Source organism: Mya arenaria, chromosome 13, assembly GCF_026914265.1.
Source record: "Mya arenaria isolate MELC-2E11 chromosome 13, ASM2691426v1".
Taxonomy (NCBI): Eukaryota; Metazoa; Mollusca; class Bivalvia; order Myida; family Myidae; genus Mya; species Mya arenaria.
This window is the reverse complement of record NC_069134.1, coordinates 16,398,401-16,425,084: the sequence shown is the minus strand read 5'-3', so window position 1 is coordinate 16,425,084 and position 26,684 is coordinate 16,398,401. Positions and strand designations below refer to the sequence as shown.

At 35.8% G+C, this 26,684-nt stretch overlaps 1 protein-coding gene across 5 annotated transcripts in view; it reads right to left on the bottom strand.

Annotated features, from left to right (window-relative positions):
• LOC128212924 (KICSTOR complex protein SZT2-like) overlaps positions 1 to 26,684 on the bottom strand; it is a 96,750-nt gene that overhangs the window by 16,312 nt on the left and 53,754 nt on the right. The window contains exons 35-56 of one of the 5 annotated variants that reach the window (XM_052918323.1): positions 25,244 to 25,414; positions 24,159 to 24,261; positions 23,034 to 23,248; positions 22,445 to 22,569; positions 21,975 to 22,139; positions 21,651 to 21,732; positions 20,886 to 21,056; positions 20,619 to 20,633; positions 18,941 to 19,165; positions 18,214 to 18,234; positions 12,264 to 12,439; positions 11,466 to 11,661; positions 10,942 to 11,141; positions 8,351 to 8,525; positions 7,994 to 8,127; positions 7,631 to 7,801; positions 7,147 to 7,399; positions 6,796 to 6,872; positions 6,278 to 6,448; positions 5,625 to 5,908; positions 5,102 to 5,294; positions 3,703 to 3,738 (exon numbers count right to left, since the gene is read on the bottom strand). In XM_052918323.1, coding sequence (XP_052774283.1) covers positions 3,703 to 3,738; positions 5,102 to 5,294; positions 5,625 to 5,908; positions 6,278 to 6,448; positions 6,796 to 6,872; positions 7,147 to 7,399; positions 7,631 to 7,801; positions 7,994 to 8,127; positions 8,351 to 8,525; positions 10,942 to 11,141; positions 11,466 to 11,661; positions 12,264 to 12,439; positions 18,214 to 18,234; positions 18,941 to 19,165; positions 20,619 to 20,633; positions 20,886 to 21,056; positions 21,651 to 21,732; positions 21,975 to 22,139; positions 22,445 to 22,569; positions 23,034 to 23,248; positions 24,159 to 24,261; positions 25,244 to 25,414 — 3,359 coding nt within the window. The remainder of the gene's footprint in view (positions 1 to 3,702; positions 3,739 to 5,101; positions 5,295 to 5,624; positions 5,909 to 6,277; positions 6,449 to 6,795; positions 6,873 to 7,146; positions 7,400 to 7,630; positions 7,802 to 7,993; positions 8,128 to 8,350; positions 8,526 to 10,941; positions 11,142 to 11,465; positions 11,662 to 12,263; positions 12,440 to 18,213; positions 18,235 to 18,940; positions 19,166 to 20,618; positions 20,634 to 20,885; positions 21,057 to 21,650; positions 21,733 to 21,974; positions 22,140 to 22,444; positions 22,570 to 23,033; positions 23,249 to 24,158; positions 24,262 to 25,243; positions 25,415 to 26,684) is intronic. The other 4 variants (XM_052918327.1, XM_052918326.1, XM_052918324.1 and 1 more) reach the window with 4 other exon arrangements.

Sequence of the window (26,684 nt, the reverse complement as noted above, 5' to 3'; positions counted from 1 at the left end):
TAAACACAAGTAAAATGTTGCAGATTTTATTTCAAAATTCTTATAATTACAAGCATTTTTTGCGTTTGATAAATCACAGAATGACTAAACTAGAACTAAATTCAGTAAAACAATGACTAGGTTAAGTGACTAAAATAAACCATAAATAAGTAGTTGTGTCCATTGTAAGTACAATATCTTATTTTCTACATTCAGTTGCTTAGCAGTGTTTTGTGTAATTATCTTGACTTTTTTTTAGTTATGGCAACTAGGTAAGTTTTTGCACACCACGGGCAACAACACAAAGGCCATCCCAATACCTTTTCTTCTACAAACAGATAAGATAGAAATGATACAGTCATACACGATAAGTATTGCAGGTATTGTCTATGAATGTAAAGCATTTGAGTAGCATTAAATGATCACCAATAACAAATGACAAAAATTTGTAAGTAAATCCTTGACACAAATCTAAAACACATAACAACAACCACAATAATGCTCTGCATGTTCCATTAAGAGAATAAAACACAATAAAATCCCAAGTAAAATACACATAATTCCAACAAATTTCTAAAAAAAAAAAAAAAAAAAAAAAATTAGTTGAAGTTGAAAATCCATCAAAACCTATAGGTATAAAAAAAGCTCTCATGTTAGTATTATGGTATTATTACTGTAAAATCAAGCCACTTTGACAGTTTTCATTAAAAAAAAACTTTATTATAAAGACTTTTTGCTGATGATAAGTTTGAGGGGCACAGGGATACTTTTGGAAGCAAAATGTACGACTTAACAGGATTTAATAGGAAACAATCTTTTGCGACTGCACTATCCATATGAATTACTGAGTTTAGCAGTCTGTTTCTCATCTCCTTTAAAAAAATAAGCATTTAAAAGCATGGTTGTTCTAAGCTTTAAGTGATCAATATTTCATGTAAGTAGAGGAATGTTGATACAAACTGGAAAGTAAGACATCAAATATAAAGAGCGTATAATCCAAGAGACAAGAGCTGTCACAGAGATAGCACACTCAACTACTGTATCCGACAGCTTTTACCCAAAATTCCTCAGTCAAAATAAAGGGTTATCATTTGCACATTATATGCATTATAAAGTTATTTAACTTGATTAATGAAGTATGTTAAATAGTTGAAAACCACCTGTCTTAAGTTTCATTGTAATACATGAAGTATTTGCTATGATATTGAAATAAATGTGGTTACATGCAAAACTGTAACCAGAATTTCTAAGTCAAATAATAAAGGTACATAATTTGAATTATATGCAAAATAGAGTTATAGTTATTATTATAAAGTAGGTTGGATGGTTGAGTACTGTTGTATCAGGTCAGAATGCCATGCAACTACTGACTTACGAATGCTTTAATTCAAAACTGTATCAAGAATTTCTTAATTAGGGCCATAGAGTTATCCAATTGATAGATTATGTAAGTTGTATAGCTGGGAACACATGTGTATGAGTTTCAATGCTATACATGGTGTTGGTGCTCAAATACTGACTTAAACGTGGTAACATGCAATTTCTAAGATAAATATAAAAGGGCCATAAATGGAAAAATATGTAAAATAGAGTTATCTAACATAATAAGTTATCATCAAATAGGTTGTATGTAAAAATGTATTAAGTCCCAATGCAATACATTGAGTAGTTGCTAAGATATTTAGCTATGTTTGTATACATGCATGTCAACTAATAAAGGGCCATAATTTGCATTATAAGCAACATTGAGTCAGCTAACCTGATTAATAAAGTAGGTTGGGTACATGATGTATTTGCTGAGATAATATCTTAGAGATGCTTACACATGCAAAACCTTAACAAAGTTGTGACGCTGACGCTAGGATGAGTAGTTAAGCTCTCCATATTCTTCGAATATTCAAGCTAAAAATGTTTTTATCAACAAAACATAGTGGAGAATGTCATAACTGTTTAAAACACAATTAAGACCAAGGCTGTTTCCGTTTTGGCCAAAACACATATCACAACCATGAAAATTAAAACTGGTGTCTGAATTGATTCTATCACGATTGAAATATCCTGAAAAAAAAAAAATCTATTAATAATTTTAATCCATTTACAAAAGCCTAACTTATGTGCCTTAATGTCATTATAGAGCCATTAGAGACAAAATCTGTTGATAATGAAACATTTCACAAGAAATGAAATGTTAGCCAAATCATTATAGCCCAAGCAATACTCCATAGCCAATTTTTATAAAAGTTAGGAGCTGTGTTGCTGTGTTAAAGAGATTTCAGTGGTTAATATTGTGTAAAGGTCTTAAAGCTGCACTCTCACAGATTGCTTGTTTCGTCACATTTTTATTGGTTGTCACTGAATGAGCCAATGTTTGCATAAGTGTCTGACAACTAGTTATATAAGACTGCTGACAAAGTATCAGATCGCAGTTTTTCATAATTCTGTTCGAAAATCGATGTTTTTTGCCGAAAAACTCATTTTTCTTAGAACTTTAGTTAATGCTTTTAGCCACAAAACTATCATTTTCATACGTAAATATTAAACCCTGCAATCTGACATTTTGTCACCAGTCTTATATCACTAGTTTCCAGATATTTACGCAAAGATTGATTCATTCCAAAGAAAACTAGAAATGTGTCCATAGGACACGGATGCCCCCACTTCGGTTTTTTGTCACAGAAAATAAGCCATAATGATTTTTGAAGTATTTTTGGCAAAAAAGGGCCGTAACTCCTAAATGACTAAAGCGATTTCCATGACTATCGAACTTGATCAAGATATTATGGTCACAAACATGTGTTTAAAGTTTGGTGAGGATTGGACAAACAGTTTTCAAGAATTAGATCGGAAACAATCTTCGGGACGTATTTTTCAAGTCTTTTTTTGCAAATAAAGGGCCGTAACTCCTAAATGACAAAAGCGATTTCCATGGCTATCGAACTTGATCAAGATATTATGGTCACAATCATGTATGTAAAGTTTGGTGAGGATTGGACACATACTTTTCAAGAATTAGATTGGAAACATATATTTTTGAAGTATTTTTGGCAAAAAAGGGCCGTAACTCCTAAATGACTAAAGCGATTTCCATGACTATCAAACTTGATCAAGATATTATGGTCACAAACATGTGTTTAAAGTTTGGTGAGGATTGGACAAACGGTTTTCAAGAATTAGATCGGAAACAATCTTCGGGACGTACGTACGTACGTACGTACGTACGGACGTACGTACGGACAAGGGCAACCCTATATGCCGCCACTTTGTGGGGGCATAAAAAGAAGTTGTCAAAACAATCCATCTGTGAGAGTGCAGCTTTAACTTGGAACTGAGAGAGTATTATGGACTTTTGTTGAATAGTATATAGACCATTGATAGCATTTCCACGTGTCCAAAACCAACAAGAAGTCTGTGATGCACCAATAACATATTTTGTGTATTCTTTTTCTGCACATGAAACTCTTTAAAATGACACCAAAATAATATGGCATTATTCGGCATCCAAGTTTCACTTCCATGTTTTTGTGTAACAGACACCTAGATGATTGTGAAGGATCATGCATCCTTCCAGCATTGTACATGAGAACTTAAAGTTAGTTCAAATTGTTTATTTACATGATACAAGTGTTTGTTTTGGATCTCCCCTTTCATGGAAGGCAGTTTCTACATGAAAAAGCATACAATAGTGCAAGCATTTTATTAAAGACTGTTTCCATGGCAACTCACATCTTTATTAGAAGAAAGGTTATCCGCCTCTGATTTCTGAAAGCAAGGCTAAAAGTGCACACACACATTGTACATGAAGCCATGTAATTGTTTGGAAGAAATCAAAGGCTTTTAAAAGTATTGAAGTGCTTGCTTGATCAAATCACAAACCTTATGCACCCTGCAGGCTTAGACAGTAAAGCGGTTCTTTTTAGTGAAACACAATTTAGTTTGTAATCTTAAAGGATTTTTTAAGTTAAATGACAGGTCAGAATCATGTAATTATGCATTTAGTAATCATTCAAAGTAAAGCAAAAATCAGCAGCTTAGCACACACTACCAACTACGCCTTTTTTGCAATAAACACTATGCCTTCACGGGAAAGATTGCATCATCGCAGGGATATATTCTGCAGTAGCCAACACGAAGGTACTCATATCACTGCGTTTATCTGCTGCTACAGTGTACAACTTCCAAAAACAAGCATGTGGAAGTAATGCAGCGTACTGCAACATGCAGGTATTTTAAAAGATGCCGCTGGTAAAAAACAAAGATTGTTAATTGTATCGTGCTTGCCCAATGGCTTTCACCCAATTGCTTGGGTAAACAATCTCATCCCACTCACTTGATAAGTAAGTCTCTGGAATATTGAGTGTTTGTTAAAGCATTTTTGGAAATAATTTGATTGGTCCTTAAATATACCTTCGAAAGGGTTTTATGCCTTTAGGAAGTTTGCACCAGTAGCGCCCTTTGATTTTCGAGCATCTTTGTTGGAAGAGCTATTATTATTGTACGCTTTTGTAAATGTCAAAACTAATTAAACAAATGTGAATTTAGTTTGATTTGAAAAGTTATTATTAAACAAAGTGTTTGTTCAAATGTTATTTGATATGGATGTTACTAAAAAAATGTTCAAAGTTCACAGCATGGTTAAAGGCCTTCTTGCCTCCTATGCTTTGAGAATGAACGAAGTGATGAGAAGATTACAGGTCAAGTTGAATAAAACTTACCAGAATTATATTTATATGACCGAAACAAAGTAATAGCCAGCAGGAAATTAAATGCAGCTACTTTAAATACCTTAATTACAGTTAACACAGAACACTTTGCAACGCTGCTTATAGCACTGAATCGCCATGACGGGTTGTGGGGTAATTTAAAGAAATGAACGCGGTGTTTGAGATGCTTATGTCAATATTTGATTAAAAAGATAAGGTCGAGCAGTAAGGAAAAACGACTAGCAAAAACTGCAAAAAACGCACGGTTGGTAGTGTTATATCTAAAAGACACGAAGCAGACATTGAAAAACCATAGCTTTATGATAGCATTACAAAAGATCAAATTAGATACTAATAAAAAAGGTGACAAAAACAGGTAAAGAAATGTTAAAGTTAAGTTACTCTCCCCTCCCACCACGTACCTGTTGGTTGACAGTTATGCCAAGTTTGGTGTGCTCGCACGTGTACAGGCGTACACAGAAATACTCATTCCGGAATGAGATCTCAATTAGCAGGATGCCACCAGACACAGTCTTCTGGAGGTTGTGGGTGTCTGATGGCTTAATCTCAACATCCTCCGACGCAGTCGGGACAGAGCTCTCAACTCCATTTGGTCTGCAAGCGACTTAGAAATGTTAACAGTATCCAGACAACAAAAAGTTTGCTCATAATTTTTCCAAAACAATTTATTATTCAAAAACTGAAAATTTAACAATTAATTTTTTAGTTTTACTAGCTTGTTTAGGTTTTCGATATCCAGGGAAACTAAGCTCTGCTTTAGCCTTAAGATGGCTTCAATTTGAAAATGAAAATGATTTAAAGAAATATTGGTAAAGGGATACAATCATACATAATATAAAGTATGATGCTAATGGTGTAGATTAAAATTTATCCCTTGGCAAGAAAGCCAATTTATCAAAAATAACAAACAACATTACGACCTACCTCTTGACAGGTTTGCCCTTTTTGTTGGCCCTTTCCATCTGTACATACTGGAAGCCAATGGTGTGGAGATACTTGATGTACTGGTAAATGTATGTTGCCCGTAGTTCCAGATGCCACTCCTCCTCCCCATTAAAGTCCTCAGGGCCCCCTGGGCTTCCCGCCCAACCCCCAGCCTCCTGGGCATCACGGAGGGCCTGGAATGACGGGCGTTTACGCAGCTCGTTACTTTCTGTACGCTTAGTACGCCCACTGCCCATTGAGTTGCCCGATCCATGTCGTGATCTCTGTTATAGAAATGAATGGTGTGTGTATTTGAATAAGGTAGTTCTTTGTTTATTCTTAATATTGCTATATTTTATGGATGACCCGACAAATAACTGTAAATATATGTAACCCACAATAAAATAATTTACAAGTGATTTCTGTCAGACAATAAATTGCATTTTTTTTAATAAATCTTGTCTTTGTATTAAATCTTAAACTCAACCTTTTATACAAAATATGACACAATAATATCTAGAAATTCAGTCGCCATTAAGTTGTGTTGAATTTTTTAAAATGGACTGATATAACCAATAGATTATTATTTCAACAAATAAAGACAGACATATAAATTTACAACAATTGAACAAAGGAATTTCCAATATGCTTACAGACTTGCTATCCGGTGTTGCACAGGAACTGGAGACAGAAGCCATGGAGTCCTGTCGTGTGACCTTAAACTTCTCCAGGATGTGTTGGCGCCACCTAGAGGAAAACAGCAGGGGGGTAGCACAGTAGTGGAACAGATGGGATGCCTGCTTCAGAGTCCGCATTGTGCACTCCTGTAGGGAAATAAGGTCAAAGTGATTTGTCTACCAGCACAGGATAGTCAACATAGAGAATAGGTTTTGCACTATTTTTTTTCTTCAAGCACTTTTTTTTATTGAAATCTAAAACAAACAATATCAAGTTTATGCTTTACCTCTAATGATGGCATCTAAATTCTAATATATATCTGTAAAGATTTCAATTTCAATATTTATGGCACATGTTACAGTCAATCAACATTATAATATGATATATGTATAAAAAAGGTGATGATCACAGCTTTTAAGCTCGATTTTTGAAAGAACTATAAGGTTAGACTGGCCTGACTGAATATTGTATGAGTGTTAAGTACAAGACTTACAGCAATAGGGAAGTTGGTACCAGTCTTCTGAAGCCACATCACATACAGCTTGGAGATGCTGTCTAGCTTTTCACACTCTGGAAATGGAAGGTCACATTGCAAGGTCACATTTATTTACCACAGAAATACATAACAAATTTAAAGTTCTGAGATTTCAAAGGAAAAACTTTATCACATTCCTGAGTAAACAGATTTCAATACTTTTGAAAAACTCAATCTTAACAGCAGACATGCGTTTGTACTACTGTAAAACATTATATTCTCCATAATACATTAACAATGGCAAGAATGTTTTAAGAAGAACTTATATAAGACTAGAAGTTAAAATAAGTGTAAAATGAGCGAACTCACGGTGTTTCCAGTACAGGCGTATGTCCTGCACCTGTTGTCCATACTGTTTGACAGGGTCCATATGGCAGGCTAGGTGTGACAGGTGTAGAAGCTTGCATGGGAAAAGATCCTTAAAGGTCACCTCGAAGGGGAGGTTGGTCTCACGCAATGAAGTCACACTCTGGGTGCGGCCCAGTTTTTCCTTGTTTGGTGGGGGAGGGGCAGGGTTACTGATCAGCTGATCCAGGGTGTCTGTCTGCTGAATCAGTTTATCCTGGTGATGAATGGTAGTAAAGATCATGCTTAAGTTATGACTAACAGTGAACAAACACTTTGAACATCAATTCATATCACATGATTTAAAAACATGGAACATAACCTTACAATCAACATTTTTCAAAAAATATATTGTTCAAATTAGTGATGCATTTCATTTTTACTTCGACTCAAGCAGATAAGGTTCTAGCGGATAATGTGTTCTTATAATCAAGTTTCTCCTACATACCACATTGAGGCTTGTGTTGGGTAGAACAAAGTGGTTGAAGAGCCCAGCCTTCTGTATGATGATGTTTGTGAGGATGTGTGTTCGTGTGTTTGTCCACTTCTCCAGCTTGCTCAACTGTTTACACATGCTTCCAAACACCTCATTGGACCAGTTGTAAGCATACAGGTTGAACTGTTAAGATTAAAATGTAAACTGTAACCATTTCACAAACTTTTGAAGACTTATCTCAACACATGGTCTTCTTAGATATATTCTTGGTATTTCAAACATAATCTAACTATAACTATAAAACATCACTTACAGATTTTTAGAAAACCCCCCACAAAAAACAACTTTCCTGAGACTTTCCATAAAATTACTCACCTCCTTGTTTTTGAGGTTAAGCAGTGCAAACTTCTGTCTGGGTATGATTGAGGGAGTATCCTGGAACAGCCCTGATCCCTTGCCTTCTGATCGCGAGGGGATGTGGGGGGAAAACCTCTGGGACAGATGCTTGCCTATGTTATAAGAGACATTCATTTGTCTAAATTTTGTGTATAGACCATTTTTGAACACTGCCTTATGAACTCGATTATGGTTTAATAAAGTGTATTTGGAAAGAAATGCAATGTTTTTGCCAGTGGCTTTTAATTTTCTTATCAACATCTGTGTATTGTGGACACATGATAAATGAGCACTTATTTACCAACTGGTGAAATCTAAACTATATGATGATGGCACCTTTTACAAGTGCAGCCAGTAGTTCTGCCACATCCTCTTCCTCCATCCCTTGCTGCAGAAAGGTGTACCACTGCTTGAGGTCGCGCCCAACTGACATGAAATGGAGGTCCGCCCCCGGCACCACGGGACTCCGGCCACACACGTCCAGCGCTGTCTCCGACTTCCTCCTATAGGTCTGAGGAACACAATGTGTCAATTAGAAATACAATATTTTAAGCTTTTTGTATATATATATATTAAGTTTAAAGAATGTGAATATAAAATTGTAAAGTAAACGGCTATAGATTATGCTCACATCTGTATTAATCAATTCAGCTTTATACATCATATACCTGTTAACATAGGCAAACCATTGCAGTAAATATTAAAACAGGTCAAATGCATATAAATATGCTTCCAATTGTAGTATTTATTAAACAAGAGGGCCATGATGGCCAAATATGGCTCATCTAAGAATCAATGGGATTTAGCTTTGTGAATCAGTCAGGTTGACCAAAACCAAAAACAAGAAGGTCAATATGGCAAAGAAGTTTGTTGAAGAAATTTGATAAAATACCATTGTATGATATCATAATACAGCAAACCTGCGATAATTCAAGAAAGCCAGCTTAAACCTCTAGTAAACCGATGTTTCCATTTAAGTCCAGTGTTCGACACTAACGGGGTCCCGGGGACACCATTTTTTCGGGAGGGACACCTGAACTTTGAAGCTCGGTATTCCGTCGGGACACTTAAATTTTGACTGATAAAAGCTTAATATTAATAAATAAATAGCGTTTCATTTATTTATTACCTAAATTTGGGTCCCCTAAATTTCTTAAAAGTGCATGTGAAAATGATATTATTATTAATATGTCGAACACACTAAAGCGAAAGTATGACTGACTTTTTTACTATAGTTACGTCATGAATCTATAAATAAACAGGTCATTTCACAGTGCGCATGCGGGTTAATGCTTCCGTTTAGTTGTTTACATAATCAACAAGGTCAGAGGTGACAGACTTTTATTATCGGTTTAATAATTATGTTGAATTATTCTGCTTATGTGTCAGAACCGCCCCAAAAAGAAGCCAACAATACTGACTTTGATGCTTTAATGATGCGACCTTCGAGTTGGTACAGTAATATTTACGGCACAAATACTGGAATCCTACTATTCAAAATTCTTTGTTGTAAATATGCTTCGATCAAAACAATATAGAAATAAAATTCCCAACTTTAGTTTTATAAAATGCAATCAATGCATAAACATTTTTGGTCATCTGCTCTTACAGTATGCACTACACCTGTTGGGCACGCTGATTGATTGATTGATCAGCAGCTCTACTAAATATAAACTTTTCACAAGCCAAATGTAATATTCCTACTGTTTCTCAACAAAAAGCACTGACATGACAAGACCCTGAACCATGGCGTATTTTATGCGTATTTTCCGAAAATCTAAAAACAGTAACAACAAGTTTTTGTTTACATTGTATCCATCTTTGTTTTTGACTGAAAACAAAAGAGACTTTCTACCGCTTTTGAACCCAATCTACTGACTTGGAGACCCAAATCTTCCTCTCTGCCATTGCCAGAGGTTCATATGTCTGACATTGTGCTACTAACTTGTCATTACTTGCTGTTGAAAACATGTATAATATGGTGTTTACTTGAATTACAAATTGAAAAGTAAAAGGCACTGTATTTGCATATTAAATTTAATATTAAAACAGGTTAAGTAATGAAAAAAATGTAAAAAATGTAAGGGACTCCTAATTTCATGAAGGAACACCTGATTTCAAATGTTGGTGTCCCTTCGGGATCCCTTGGAAAAATGGTTAGTGTCGACCCCTGAAGTCCATTACAAAATGTCTTACAATGTTTTTTTCAAAGTTTTAAGTCATCATTCCAAATGGCTACTTTGGCACTGATTATGTATTGCATTGTGAAACTTGTGCATATGCTCACAGGCTGTTGCATACTAAATGTGAAAATATTAACAAATGATCGCCTGCTCCAAGATCACAGTTTTACTGTATAATCCTCCCCTCAGCACTGCAGTTTTTGAAAAAAAAAATCTTTAATATTTTCCTTTTATTATACTTATATCCTTGGAGGCCATGCTAATATCATCTGAAGAAATTTGGTAGAGTGTCACACAAGAAACATTTCTTTGATTTTAACTTTCTAGATTAAGTCAACAGTTTCTTACAAGAAAGTACTGCATATAGTCATGTAATAAAAACTAGCTCTGCCCCCCCAGGCAAACTACAAACTAATCACAAACTAACTTTATTGAAAGGAATTTGGTAGAGAGTCAGGATTTTTTTGTGAATTTATTTTGAAATCAGGAGAGGAACAACCTAGGAACATTGCTGTGAAGTTTGGTTGAAATTGGTCCAGTGGTTTAGGAGGAGATGTCGTTTGAAGGTACTGTTTATGGAGGACAACAGACAGTGACCATCACAATTACTCACTCTTGCGAACTTCGTGCTCAGATGTGCTTAAATATGTTAAGATTATAAACATGATGAATGAAACTCAAGCAGAATTCATTCAAATTTTGAGAAAAGAAATACTTTCATCAGAAGACAGAGGCCTCGCATACCACAATGGGTGTCCTATGTGGAGTGTAGAGCATGCCAATGTTGGTATCTTCATCCTCCTCCTCCTGTGGCAACATCTTGTAGACACGCGTCGTCACTGCAGGACACAGCCTAGCAAGCACCTGCTGAAACTCCTGGAGTGTTGCGTCCAGTGAGAACCGAGAGTCCAACTTTAACGACAGCTTGTTCACTGATGGCGTCTCTGGAACAGTAACAGTATAATTAGTATATTATTTATATGAATGTTTTCATGGAAAGTTCGCAACTTAGCAGCTTCAACATCAGCCTGCTCACTGCTGCCGCTTTTGGAAAAAATGAAGATGGTTGCATCTTACACATAGCAGCTATACTGTTAGAATTCTTAATTCACAAATCTTTTTTTTTTCAATTTCAAATATTCAAAGGAAAAAATGCTGTAGATGTATTATTTTCTTTACTAAGGAGAACCACTAAAAGTAATTGCCATATGTATTGTATAGCAACCAGAGGCAATAAGCACTTATCTAACTCAACAAGCAGTACTCACCAAGCTGTATACAAAACTCAAGCCAGTGTTCCAATAGGTCAGCATACACACTGTGTAATGTCCCCATTTCCCCACACTCATACTGGCCAAGCATTGTCTGTTGCTCAACTCGAGGGCTTCCAACCAGATGCCGCTCAACCGCTGGGGAACCAACCCTGGAATTAGGGCCTGAGTCTATACCTGATGGCTCGAACGACTGAAAAAAGAGTGATACAAATACTTTTTAAATTTTAATTGATCTATATTAAATTTTAATAGATCTATAATTTGTGAGTCAGAATTGTAAGACAACTTTATGGATCATGTTTCTTCCACTGTTATTGAACACTATAATACCATACGCCCATGTACGGATGTTGCAGTGTTAAGTTGTTTTACAAAATTCACCATACAGCACAGACTTTTGACTTTATGACTTTTGGTTGAATCACCATGTTTCGTCTACGCGGACGTGGTTTTGAGATGGGCAGTGCAGTTTGAAATGCCTTATAAGAGTATAAACCGTAAACCAAAAGATGAGTTTGCAAGGCATTTTTAGCCTGGATTTCTAGGCTCATAAAGTGAGTGGATGCCAAGGGGGAATACTTTGAGGGACTAAAATACCTGGTAGACATTTCTTCAAAACAAAGCTATAACGGAAACATGCTGGTGTTTCCATTGCTAATCAAACTCTTATAAGTAAGGAGTTTATATGAACATCACCAACACATACACTTACACAGTTCATGCATAATAAATTATCAATGTGAAATAACAAGTAATTATGTCATTAAAGCAAAGCACTTGACAGTAACAGACCTTATCCCTGTCTGTGTTTGGAGATGCAACCGATCGCTTTGATTGGCTGAAGGCATCTCTCAACGACTGGAACCTGATCTGGGTCTGCAGGGATGATCGTCGAGCCACTGTTGTATGGGCTGACTGGGCACTGCTTGTCTGCACCATGGACAACTTACGCTCACGAAACTCCTCACCTGTGGAAAGTAGAATTTTACTGTTATTATCAGGTACATTTAATCAGTGAACGTGAATCTAAGTACAAAATATTAGAAAGAAAAAGAAGCAATAATAACTTATAAAGATGAAAAAATACTGGATAACAAAAAAATGCTATTATAGCATTTTATATATATGTATTTTATAATAAAGATAGGAAGAAACACAATTCTGAACAGCAGTTATGAAATGAAGATTGAATAGATTAACACTTTGAAAAGTATACTGCCATTAATCAAAAGACAACAATATCTCACTATTAAACTAAGACTAAGCATCTGATTGAAAATATATAAACTACAATGCTATTATTATACACTGCATATACAGGGCATATACGAGTGCAAATTCAATAGAATCACATATAATGACATGACACTATGCCAACTAGAGCTGCAACAATATAACGATATATATCAATATTGTAGCACAGTACAAGTTCTATCATAATGATATATTGCATTTGTTTTTATGCAGATAGCCTCATTAAATTCCTTTTAATTTGATAGAAATTCCTGTTCAAAGGTGACTAGTTTGAACTAACAAACAATAAGAATATTCAGCCATTCATTTTGGATTTTGTTTCCATTCGATGTAAACCTTAATTATTTAACTAAAGTTTTCATTTGTTTAACACCTTATAGATTGTTGACATTTTACCATAACTCAATTTAAATTATAATTTATGAGGGGTCATAAAGAAATTCCTCTTAAATTATATTATAACAATATTTTGCAATTTATTTCAGGACAGGCTCTTGTTATTCCAATATTTTGGCATATTGTCACAGCCATAATGCTGAAGACAAAAAAAGTCTCCATACATAATGCTATACATTCAAATATCATCTATCTCTTAATAATGTTAAAAGAACAATTATTAAATGAACTTAATATGATAAAACAAATATAAGATGACCTTTATACACTAAACCTGGAATTCATATGTTATGGGTTTTCCATATTTTCATCTAATGACATAAAAAAACTTAATGTTGCAATTAAGTTTTTCAAAATACACAAAATATATTTGGGGTATGTGTCACAATGCTTGATTGAACCATAGGGGCGGAGTCCTGGAAAACCCATCACAATCAAATCGCAGATCACAATAATGATCCTGCTAGATCTAGAACTGCAATGCTCATGTGCATAACAAAGCCATGATAAATGCTTGGAGTGTCTAAAATCTTCATATGAGTGTGCCTATACCCTGCAAGTGTGTATGTATGACTAATCAGGTTGACATACTGTGCCAGTTATGTTAATATAACTGTTTGAACAACATTCAACATTAATTTCCAAAATAGTATCATGAAAAGAAAGGAATATGCTGGCTGTGAAGGATTTTTTTATTATACTACATGCATTAAACAACAATAATTCAATTTCCACTGACTTCACGGCACATTAACACACTGACCATCAATGTGTTAGCTCTCACCCTTATTAATAGGCCATTTAGATACACTTAGGTATATTTGTTCATCTACCCAATTAGACCGTACTTAATATAATCAAACCTATAACTGGAACTACAATTAAAAAAAATGTAAATCTATTCAGAGAATTTTTGATTTCCCGTACAGTAAAACTGTGATCGCTCGAGGTCGCAGGGGACCGAGCCTAAACCTCGAGGGAACCAATGTTTCGAACGACCCGATTTTCAATTCTCCAGTCTGTTATGAAGTTTATTTCAGTGTACTTCAAGTATAAAGTAGTCTGTTTAGTAAGATACCAATAAGGTGTTGCGTGGTGGAAATCGCTCATATGTTCAAAGGCTGTCGTTTACTATATGTATACTAAATATAAAATGTAAAAGAAATATCAATAAATCGATTTTTTTTTACAAAATGGCCATATTGCAAAGCAAAGTGACAAAAGGGAATTCTTTTCAGAGATTCAGATGTTGGATCGATATAGTAGTGTTTATTCATATTTTTATTACTCATTTAAATTTCTCACAATAACTTTCTCGTCATTTACTTCTCATAATTATCTTCTAAAATGCCCATATCAACTAATATCGGTCATGCTTTTACAGTGTTAAACAGTGTTTCACACCTTATTAATTGCCTTTTAACTGTCACTGCAATTTTTACAACTTGCGACAATTTTGATACCTAGCAATTGTTTGTTTGTTTTGGAATACGCGTTCGGGAAAAAGTTTGAAAATATGACCTTGAGGGAGCTATAAGGTTTTGTGCATGATTTGTGTACTTGGGACCAAGAATATTGCTCGACTCCTCGACATAATTAGGTTTCGATGCAGCATAGGTATATTTTATATGAAAATAGAAGGAAAAAAGTTCGGGACCAAGCTCCGACCTCGAAGGAACGCCGGTTCTCGAACGGCCGCTTGTTCGAGCAACCGCAGTTTTACTGTAATTAAAAAACAACATGGTAATGAGGATCTACACTCTACAATGCATGTGATTCTATATAGGTATGCTTGAAGCAAATTTCAAGTGAATGCTTTGACCATTTAGCGCTGTTGTCAAATGTCAAACTTTACAATGTACTCATACCACACTAGTAGGATGAAACAAATCAAACTTAGTAACAGCCATTCCTTATTAGACTAAGAATTTTTCTCTCAGTAAAAATTATAAGTCTAGCAACAAGATAACAATAAATAAAAAAATAAAAAATCACTGTCAATCATACTTAATCACAAATGAAAAACATTTTGGTACACTATTACTATTTTCGAAAAATAAAATACCTATTAATATTAACAAGAGGCCCATGAGGGTCTGTGCTCTACTGGCTTGCCTAATTTGGTCACTTTCTGTATCAAAACCATAAGACATTTCAAAGCAGTTGAAAAACAAGTTGCCAGAAATATTTGGACAATTGAATGAAATATGCATGGACTGAAATGACAGCTGATTTGTCATTGGATGCATATGAGGCAGGTCATCTACTGGTCATACCTAATCTTCATGTCAAGTTTGATGACCATAGGTCCGGGAATTGTTGAGTTATCACTCGGACAAGCTTTGGTCTTCCAACAGACCGACCGACATGTGCAAAGCAATTATATAACCCCTCTGCTTTGAAGGGGGGCATAATTAAACTAGATGTTCACTGAAAACTGATACTTCAACTCATGCATTTAGTGACATATAAATTTCTACTGTCTACTATATAAGAAAATAAAATATGGACAATCAGAAAACCTTTTTTCAGCTTACAGTCACACTGACCTTGACCTTTGACCCACTGACCTCAAAATCAATAGGGTTCATCTGCTGGTCATGACCAATAAGCCTACCTAGTATGAGGTCCCTGGGTCAAAGCGTTCTCAAGTTATTGATCGGAAACCGTTTTTCATGTTAAGGTCAAACTGACCTTGACCTTTGACCTCAAAATCAATAGGGTTCATCTGCTGGTCATGACCAATACACCTACCAAGTATGAGGTTCCTGGGTCAAAGCGTTCTCAAGTTATTGATCGGAAACCGTTTTTCATGTAAAGGTCACACTGACCTTGACCTTTGACCCACTGACCTCAAAATCAATAGGGTTCATCTGCTGGTCATGACCAATAAGCCTACCTAGTATGAGGTCCCTGGGTCAAAGCGTTCTCAAGTTATTGATCGGAAACCGTTTTTCATGTTAAGGTCACACTGACCTTGACCTTTGACCCACTGACCTCAAAATCAATAGGGTTCATCTGCTGGTCATGACCAATACACCTACCAAGTATGAGGTTCCTGGGTCAAAGCGTTCTCAAGTTATTGATCGGAAACCGTTTTTCATGTAAAGGTCACACTGACCTTGACCTTTGACCCACTGACCTCAAAATCTATAGGGTTCATCTGCTGGTGATGACCAATACACATACCAAGTATGAGGTCCCTCGGTCAAAGCGTTCTCAAGTTATTGATCGGAAACCATTTGGTATTCCGACCGACCGACCGACAGACAGACAGACCGACCGACCGACCGACATGTGCAAAACAATATACCCCACTTTTTTCAAAAGGGGGCATAAAAATATACAAATACTAACATCAGTATCTGAGCATGAAAAGTCCATCTCACACAGCCTATGGATATCTAGCAACTGTATAAATTTGGTAAATGTTGAAAAATGAATGAAGACTTGATCACATTCACAAGCAATTGTTTATGGAAGAACGGACGAACAGATGGACTCACTCACTGACATTTGTGGTTTATGTGGTTTTTCATTCTTTAAAGAAAGCCCATAGTATGTATAGATTAATGTGGTTTATCAATAGGAAACATAACCAAATAACTCCCTACCCCAATGGACACAGCCCTAAAACAGCTATGTTAACCTTGACGGATGGACACCGCACCAATGCATAAGCTCTTCTGGCCTTTGAACAGTAAAACTTAAAAATCAACATCTTTCATGCTTCTTGATAGATTACAAACATTGAATTACCTAAGACCTAAAATTTTAAGTTAATAAGGACATATGAAATACTATGACTTTCTGAATACATAATATTACAGTATTATAAATCACTGTTTACTTTTTAAAAACTGTTCTTTTCAAATAAATATTAGTTTGACACCCATACATGCCATATCCCATATCCCCATATCTGGTGGGCAAAATTACTTCCACTGGAATTTTGAATGATCCCCCCCCCTCCCCACCCCCTTCAAAGAATTTAAAAAAAAAGAGTGTGTTACTGGGAAATTTATAGACTAGTTTGCTTTGTACAATATAGTCATTCAACTTGTATATACAGTGCTTTTCAGTTAAAAAGAATGTAGTTTAAATAAAATGCTTTTAAAAGTAGGAAATACACACAAAAAATTGCCTGCACCTAAGCGACAATATCCCCTACTTGAGGGCAAAACACCCTGGTTTATTATCAGCAAAATCCTCCGTTCCAGAAAAAATGATATGTTAGAGAAATTGCCCTGGACAAATGTCAAAATCTGAGCAAAATCCCACAGGGAGACCTCCAGAAAAATGGCATGTACATCAGTTCATCACCTCATAGTTATCATTTATTTCGCCTGATCCCAGGAGCTATCAATGCCCTGCATTTGTAATTTTTTGAAATTCTGAATACGCATTGCTGAAATTAGATTGAAATTCTAAAGATTTGTTCTAAGAATATGATTGTTTTAAAGTATAAATAAGTTACTAAGCAGTAGGTTGTATGGTATTCTGGTGTGGGCTGTGTGTGTATTAGAGTACAAGGGAAGCTTTGCCTGGTTAGTTATGCACCTTTCAATGTTTCACTCCATCAAAGGTGGTGGGAATATACCGAAGAGTTTCATATAAATTACAGAATTACGTACAGTATATATATCTATCCCAGACCCAGAGCTTTGGAAACAATCACAAGGGCCCATTTTGAACGATATAAGTCGTTACTTACTGTAATACCGGTAAAAGTTAATTTCACATATTTTATAGCATATTAACGAGAAAGCAATACTAATATCATTTTTTATTGAAATGGGGACTGAGGAGATACTGGTAAAATATATCTTGGTACATGTATCTGGACAAACTCTTATTTTTTTACTAATTTTTACCCTAGAGCATGAAATTGCTGTTTATTTCCCTCTAAAACAAGTTTCTTCCTGTGCCAAAAGCATCTTGTCTACACTAAATTCCAAGAAGGGAGTTTTATTGATTATTTCCCTGTCAAATAGTTCTATTTCTTTAGTCTATAATCCCCTGACCCCTAAATATGCCCCCCCCCCCCACCGTGACGGGACAAAACAGATCAGGTGCATCATCTCACACGTACGGATGTCTTCACACTCCAAATCTAGAATCAAAACTTGTGAAACTACATGTGATCTAACAGGAAATATTTGCCGTGGAGTTAATTCATGAATTGTCAGTATGGCATGAATTGTCAGTATGACATAAGGATGTTTATATTCTTTACAATTGCTATCAAAACATTTGATTTTCAATGCCATAATGATATTAATATTTCAAATAGAGTTTAAAAAGGTAACTATGTTTGAATATTTCTACAGATAATGTCTGGAAACCAAATCAAGGCAACTAATGCACCAGTCAATTGTAACCACGGCCCCCCCAGGTCCGGGGAATAGTGGGGACTTAAAATCCCCGCCAAATGCCCCCGCACTCAAGGGACCCTAGGTAATGCCCATTCCCCGCTATATTTTGTGCGTAGAAAAAACCACTGCATCCACTCGGCACTGCGGGGCCACCTGAAAGATAAAAACACGGCCCATTTCCCCGGCTATCCCCGGTATAACCCCGGACCTGGGGGGGGGCCATGGTTACAATTGACTGGTGCATAAAATGCAATTTTACCTTTAACTGATTAATGCATAACTTTGTCAATCCAGTTATAGATAAAAATAAAAAAAAATGTCTTATTGTAGCCGTTTTAAAAAAAGCAAAATTTAGGATGTCATAAATATTTGCGTTTTTTTTCTCCAAATACTGTCTTTGGCATTGATATCAAAATGCATGCACTACATTTACAACAGCGTTACCTTGCATGCTGTAAAATGGGGAGCAAGGTGCAGACATAGGGGGTGGGGGCGTGAACAACTCCACCATGTGGCTTGGTATCGTACACAGGGGTGCGGTCAGCATGTAGTACTCCATGGCGACGTCACATAGCGAATGCTTCAGTGAGCTAGTGAGTTTATCCTTTAACTGGGTCAGCCCGACATCTCCGACTTCCCAGATATGGAACTGCACCAAAGCTGTTGGCCCTGGAATCAGGATGTGTAAAGTTGGTCAAACTGAGGAGGCCCCTGAGTATGGATATAAAAAACATAATGTTGTTTGTGCAATTTAATTTCTTATGACTTTTATATCCATTTTATATCCCCTTCTTTGTGCTATAAATAAAACTAAAACACTCTTCAGAAATGTATTTTACTGAAAAAATCCATATTTATGTCACTTTTCAGAATATGAACTATTTTTAAGGGACTTTCTTAGAGTCAAGTGATATCTATCAGTATCGCATGTTGAATGGGACATCAAATGTTGAATGGGATGTCACATGTTGAATGGGATGGGACATCAAATGTTGAGTGGGACATGGGGTGTCACATGTTGAATGGGACGTCACATGTTGAATGGGACGTCACATGTTGAATGGGACGTCACATGTTGAATGGGATGTCACATGTTGAATGGGATGTCACATGTTGAATGGGATGTCACATGTTGAATGGGATGTCACATGTTGAATGGGATGTCAAATGTTGAATAGGATGTCACATGTTGAATGGGATGTCAAATGTTAAATGGGACATCAAATGTTGAATGGGATGTCACATGTTGAATGGGACTTCACATGTTGAATGGGATGTCACATGTTGAATGGGATTTCACATGTTGAATGGGATGTCACATGTTGAATGGGACATCATATGTTGAATGGGACGTCACATGTTGAATAGGATGTCACATGTTGAATGGGACATGACTTTGTAGTCTGTTAATGGCTTTATTTTGAAGAACATAAACACAAAGCATCACATTTATACACTAATGATGTTGAAGTTATTACTTTAATATACCAACAGAATTCCAAAATGTAAAAACCAGCAAAACTAAATAATCATGAAGACAAATGGAGCAGTTAGAAAAATAATAAACTCAAAGCAGAAACTTCTAAACACAAAATTAAATAAATGTGATGGAAGTCTCATTATGAAAATGGGAAAAGTAATAAATACACATTCTTATGCAATGTTCAATAATGTAGGAAGTGTATTCACTTTGGAAAATAGGTATGTGCATCTGTGGGCAATCTGCATTTGTATTGCATTGAATTATATTGTAAATGTCCAAATAAATTCTTGTCTGAAAGATTCCACCCAAAGTTATACTTGTAGAGTCCAAAAAAAGGAAATGCAATAAATTCTTGAGAAAGTTATTGATAGAAAAATATATTTCCTATGCTGAAGAAACCAGTAAATACTATTTATAAGCATTGCTGTATGGTTTAGTATGGAAAAGGGAAGAAATCATGATATTTTCTTAAGTGCAAGAACAAGCTGATAACATTTGAGAGGCATTATGAGAATTTATCTATGTCTTAACTTATGAATCAACTGGGCTTAAAACCTTAACAAAATGTAGATGTAATGATGAGTTATTAAGTCAGATACATGCTCTCTGTATCATTAAATGGCCAAACACAAACCTTACCATCAGTCAAATCTTCTGAAATTACAAAGACACAAGACTGTTTCAACGCTATATTCATTATCAGAGGTTTTAGATCATGAGTTAATGGCACTGCTTTAAATAATGTTGGTATAAAATAAGTTTAAAAAGGAAAGGTGACCTTAATTGTCTTAAGGAAATGGAACTTATCTTTGCTACCTTTAATGGTTATTAAAAACCTTATTGCTTTAACAGGTAGAAAACATCTGAAGACCAGTTTCACCGATACAGTGATAGGGGCATGTTTACCTGGCTTCTTGCTCTTAGGGGTCATCTCATAAGGCTGTACGTGTGTGAAGGCCTCGAGGTCTTCAAATGTGCCAATATCTTGGTACGCGGAGGCTGAGGGCCGGGGACACTCTAGAAGATGCACCTGGTGCCCATGTCCATCCACCAGGCCTACACTCAATATTACCATACCTGGAAACATTCCGACAATAGGTATGTTGACAATAGGGGATTTTTTTAGCAGGTCTAAGTTGGCAAAATTAATTTTAGACGCAAGTATGAAAAAATATTCACATATATTTTTATTGCTATGAAAACCTTTGACTTTTTTAATAACCATAATTATTTTATATATCATGATTAATCATATTCTTATGATACACTGTCATGTCATTATTCAGTTTCACTCACATACTGTGGTTTCGTTTAGTCATTATTTCCTGATTTTTTTTTAATTCCCGGAAAATTTTATCTCCCGCTAGGAGACCTGGAGATGGATATGGATAGAAATTCCAGGGGATTTTTCCCCCAGCTGGATATGGCATGTTTGAAAGTAAGCAGAGCTTTCACACTTTCCTTCATAGATATTCTGAAGTTATATAATGAGGGAATATTCACAAGATTGAAGAAGGGGGTGATGTAAGGAAATGGGTTAAGACAATGGCCACTGTAGAAGATGGACTTAGTTCCCATGACTATCCACCATTTTTTTACACCTTAAAGTAGAAGATGAACGTTGAAGAGTCATCTTTGTAGAAATTATACGAAAAAATCAATGTCACTCACCAGTTTTCCTGACAGTGAAGGGTGGAATGTAGAGAAATGCCTGGTCTGATGGAATGGCACACAGCTTCCCATCTACCACATCCTGTAAACACAATACACAGAGGAATTATATAATCATTTGGCAAAAACAGTCTTATTTATCTTAACCATTGCTCCATAATTGCTTGTCATTTGCATTTTGGCAAAAATCAGCTTAAAATCTTTAAAAACCTGATATGCCTTAATACCTTAACTACCTTAACCAATATAATGACTTTTTTTTAAATTTGGTACATTACAATCATTGATTTTATACAAGGCAAACTTAACGTCAACCATCCTTACTGTAAACTGAAAATCTTCCGGCGATGTTTTGTATTTTGGAGTGTGAAGGTACTGTAGAAGGTTCTGCCTCAGGTAGAACATGGCAGCCGCCAGATGGGGCATTGTCTTGTGGGACACAGTCAGGTGTAGGCTGTCATGGGGCTTCGAGCCCGGCTTTTGGATAAACTGTAATATAGAGGAATAAATATAAAGAGACAGATAAAACAATGCGGCCTCCAGGTGGGGCCTCGCCTTATGGGAGACAGTCAAGGCTGCCCTGGGGCTCTTGGAGTGGAGTTTATATAGTAAGAAAAAAAATAAAACATCGCAGAAAAGAGTCAAATTTATACACAATTGGGTAAGTTAAAGTTTTACACGAAAGCTTAGTAGTACGTTGTCTTTATCAAGCTGACTTCGGGGGTTACAATTCAGACAACTTGTCAACGGACATGTTGTCCAGCTACATGTACAATATCATAACTATGGCTAACCTGTACATCATCCTTGTCAAGCTGACAATGTGGGTTACGCCTCAACATCTCACACATGTTGTCAAGGGCCATATCGTCCAGCTTTCTCTTTAACAGCTGCACAAGGTCCTCCTTTGTCTCCTTACCTGGTTGCAAATATTAAATAGCCTAATGTAATAACGTACACAACATTGTTTTTGCTGAGGTAAAAGTTTACCTTAAGAAGGAAAGAGCAAGCTGTTGGGCTCAGATGAAGATTGGTTAAACACTACACTGTCAGTGATTTAAATGAAGTGTTCAATCCTCAGGAAACAACATAAGGAAGTGCCATAGAACAAATGCAAACACTTGCTTGTTGTTAATTTTCAGTCTTACAAGGGGCATAACTCAACAATTATTAAAGTTAGAGTTCTGGGCTAATTATGAGCGCAATGTACCTGGCAACATGCATAGTAAGTCTATTTGAATATCATGAACAGCCAAAGTTATTTGAAAAAAAACACTATCAAAAAACCTTGACTGATTTCCTTTGAAGAACAGACAATCTTAAAATGGTTGATGAAAATCAAAGCTCAAAAGGTAAAATAATGTTTAAAAATATTCAACGTACCAGCTTCACATATGCCATACACACTGAGCTCCACACAGTCAGGTGTGCGTCCCAGGGACTGTGACAGAGAAAGGGCGCTGCTGGAGGAGGTCAAAGACACATTGTCTCCATCCCTATCCCCTGGCCCTAGGGTCTCCCAAGGTTTGGTTCCCTGCCCTAAGTCTTGGGTAGGGTCGTCCATGGCCAAGCGCACGGTCCCAGGTACCTCCTTCAGTCTGAAGAAAACAGGCTCACAAATTTTGCTGTTGTCATACATGCCCTATTTTTGAAAGGCTTCCCAGGGAATTTGGGTCTGAATTCCAGGGGATTTTGATATTAGACCAGGGGATTTTTATGCAGCGAAATTTACACAATATCAACATTTATTATATACCCATCATATATCCACATGCAATACATATTGCAAAATACAGTAGTCGGTATTCCACTCCAGTGCAATAAGGCCGTATTCCACACTTGTGTCGTCACTTCATAACAAGTATCGTTGCACGATGTTAAATGACGTCATAAAGCAAAATAGTGCGTCGTTAAATTTACATTTAGTATGAAAACATGTGGCTTTTAAGAGTTCTAACCAGTAACGTATATAATAAAAGGGTTATTAGTACTGCGTTTTGATCCGGAATGTCATATTCGATTCTCATGGATTTGCGCTGATTAGGATTTTACGAGGGGCAAATAAAGATTTAAATAGAATGCTCATAAACTTTACTTAGCACATTCACTAAAGTAAATTATAATAGTACTGTGCAAGATCTAAAATTATTTTCGCTATTAATTTATCCGCCATGAAAAAAATCTTGCAACTTACTCTAATTACATTTTTTAACTTAAGTTAACATGGTTTTGATAGTACCAAAAAGCTAAAGATTGTGTGTTTATTGAATTTTACACTCATAATATTATGGATGCTTACCACTTTCAAATCATAGCTAGATTTAAAAAAAGAAGGGGATATTGAACCCCCACCGGAGGACCCGGGGATGAGTCGGAATTCCAGAAGTCCCCTGCCAGGGGATATGGCATGTATGTGGTGTCAGGAAAATTAAAAATTTGTTCATTCATCCACTGTGAAAATGAACAAGTATCATTATATGCAAAATCAATTATCATACATGTTTTTACCTGAGATAAAAGACGTTGCCAGTGGAGATCTCCTTGGTAACAAACATATTGTTCCTGTTGTTTACTGACAAGGAATTCAGCACAGAGCGTAGAATCTTCACTCCTGGAACAAGGAATCAGATAAGCTTCATGTTCTTGATGAGAACTTCAAGTGAACAATGAAACATCTATGTGAATACCATGTAGTTTACCTCTTAAATGAATGTCAGCTGCAAAGGAAGACAGGCCTTTATTCATTAGCGTCTTTAATCTCATCAATTGGCCTTGAAACTCCAAAATTTTAATTTTATGGTAAACTGGTTATAAGAATGCTGATAATTGTAAACGTAATGCTGCATGTGAACTTGGACTCTAAACACTAGTGAGTTATTGAATATGGGCCCAGTCATTGTCTATAATATATTTCTAAAATAGAACTGCAGATAATGGACATAAACACTCCTCTGTTTTTCTCAGTTGAGTATAATTTCACAATTATTAAGGCCAGAGTAACGTAATCTTGCTACACAAAAACTTATTGTCAATTTTAAAATAAGTAAGTTTTGAGTCAGTATCTTGAAATGCTTTTACATTTATGGTACAGGTTCAAGTATTTGCATTTTAATACAATGATAAAGTCGTAAAGTTCAATGTCAAAAGACAAAACAAAGGCTATGAAAATCCCTTGACTTTTACTTCCAAAAAAAGCCAAATCTATGCTGATTAATTTAGTCTTTCAGAAATAACAAATTTTCTCTGCACATAGGTTCCATTACCTATGGTGTCCTGCTTGTGGCCCTTCCACACACAAAATCACTCAAACTTATTTATGGAGACCAGTGACCCAGCCCTGTTTCCCCGCTTGAGGCCTTGGTGGATAAAGAAGCTGGTCTTTCACACACATTTATACTCAAACTTACCTATAGAGACCAGTGAGCCGGCCCTGGTTCCCCGCTTGAGGCCTTGGTGGATAAAAAAGCTGGTTTTCCACACACATTCACACTCAAACTAACTTATGGAGACCAATAAGCCGGCCCTGGTTCCTCGCTTCAGGCCTTAGTGGATAAAGAAGCTGGTTTTCCACACACATTCAAACTCAAACTTACCTATGGAGACAAGTGAGCCGGCCCTGGTTCCCCGCTTGAGGCCTTGGTGGATAAAGAAGCTGGTTTTCCACACACATTCACACTCAAAGTGGCCAGGATCTAGCTCCATCTCAACTGCCAGGTATTTCCTCTCGAAGGTCTCGTCCTCATCATCATCTTCATTCTCTGAGCCTGAAAGAGTACAATCATAATTTATGAGTCCTAAATTCAATCCTTATTCTTTTGACTTAACTGGATTTTTGAAAACACCAGGGTAAATACTTCCCTGTTTTTGTCAATTGTTATTTTCCAGAGTTAATTTTTAATGGTTACATTAAGTATGCCCATCAAAATAATAAAATAATGCCTTTTCAATTACAAAATATGTTGACAATTGACATCGCAATTCAGAAAAGAAATAAAAAGCTGAAGTCAAGGGATGTCATTTATCTTCTGAGGGCAGGTGGGTCTACCACTCACTTAGGCCACATTCACACATCCTGTCATCGCTCTGACAAGGCAAAAAGCCCTCATAATCAAGCAACTCAGCCGAAGATATTATTCCGAATAATAGCAGACTTCTCTATGAAAGCACAGCTTATGATGATTTTATATATCTTGTATTCAATCAAAAGTATACACAGATATCATAATTTTCAAAGAGTACTTTTAAAACTTCTTAAAGTTGTTTTATTGATTACATGAAAACGTACAATTAAGTTTTTGATTTAAAATACATATTTATTATCTCCCTTTGCCATTTAAAATTTAAAGCGTTAAAAAAGTAATCTGAAATCAGTCAACTATGGCCACATAAATTTATGTTTTATTTACAGGAAATTCATCTTTTTCTAGTGACCACTCCTATTCATTAAAAAAATAGAACATTGATTTGTGTTTTCCCCTCAAAAAATAAAAAAAATACATAAACAAAATATTTTTTTTACTAATTTTTGCTTTTTAACAATAACACAATTACACAGTGGCTAAAGCAACATTTTCTTCAGGAAATAAATAGAAGGAAAATCCTTATCTGTAAATATTGTCTTCAATGAATGAAATTTATTGTGAATTAAATAGGGTTCAATAGTCTCATTGTTGGGGCAAATTCCAGTTTTTAGAACTCGAGCCAAAAAAATGAGATGGGGTGTTGAGCTTATTTAACATGGGTTGGACTCATTTTCACAAAGAGGTTGTTCAAGAGGCATGCTTGACAGTACAATAGTTAAAGACAAATAAGAGCATATTGTCAATGTTCGAGAATAAATTTGAAGTAATGGCAGCATGATACTTTTCTTTTTCTCGAAGGGAGGTAATAAATATGATAAACTTACAGAATTTTACAAAATAAAGGCGATCATTTGATTCAAGAATATGTAAAAACTTGAATGAATAATACAGTATACCTGGTAATATAATCACTCCACAAACAAAATTGTATCTGAACTAAAGTAAGAAAGAT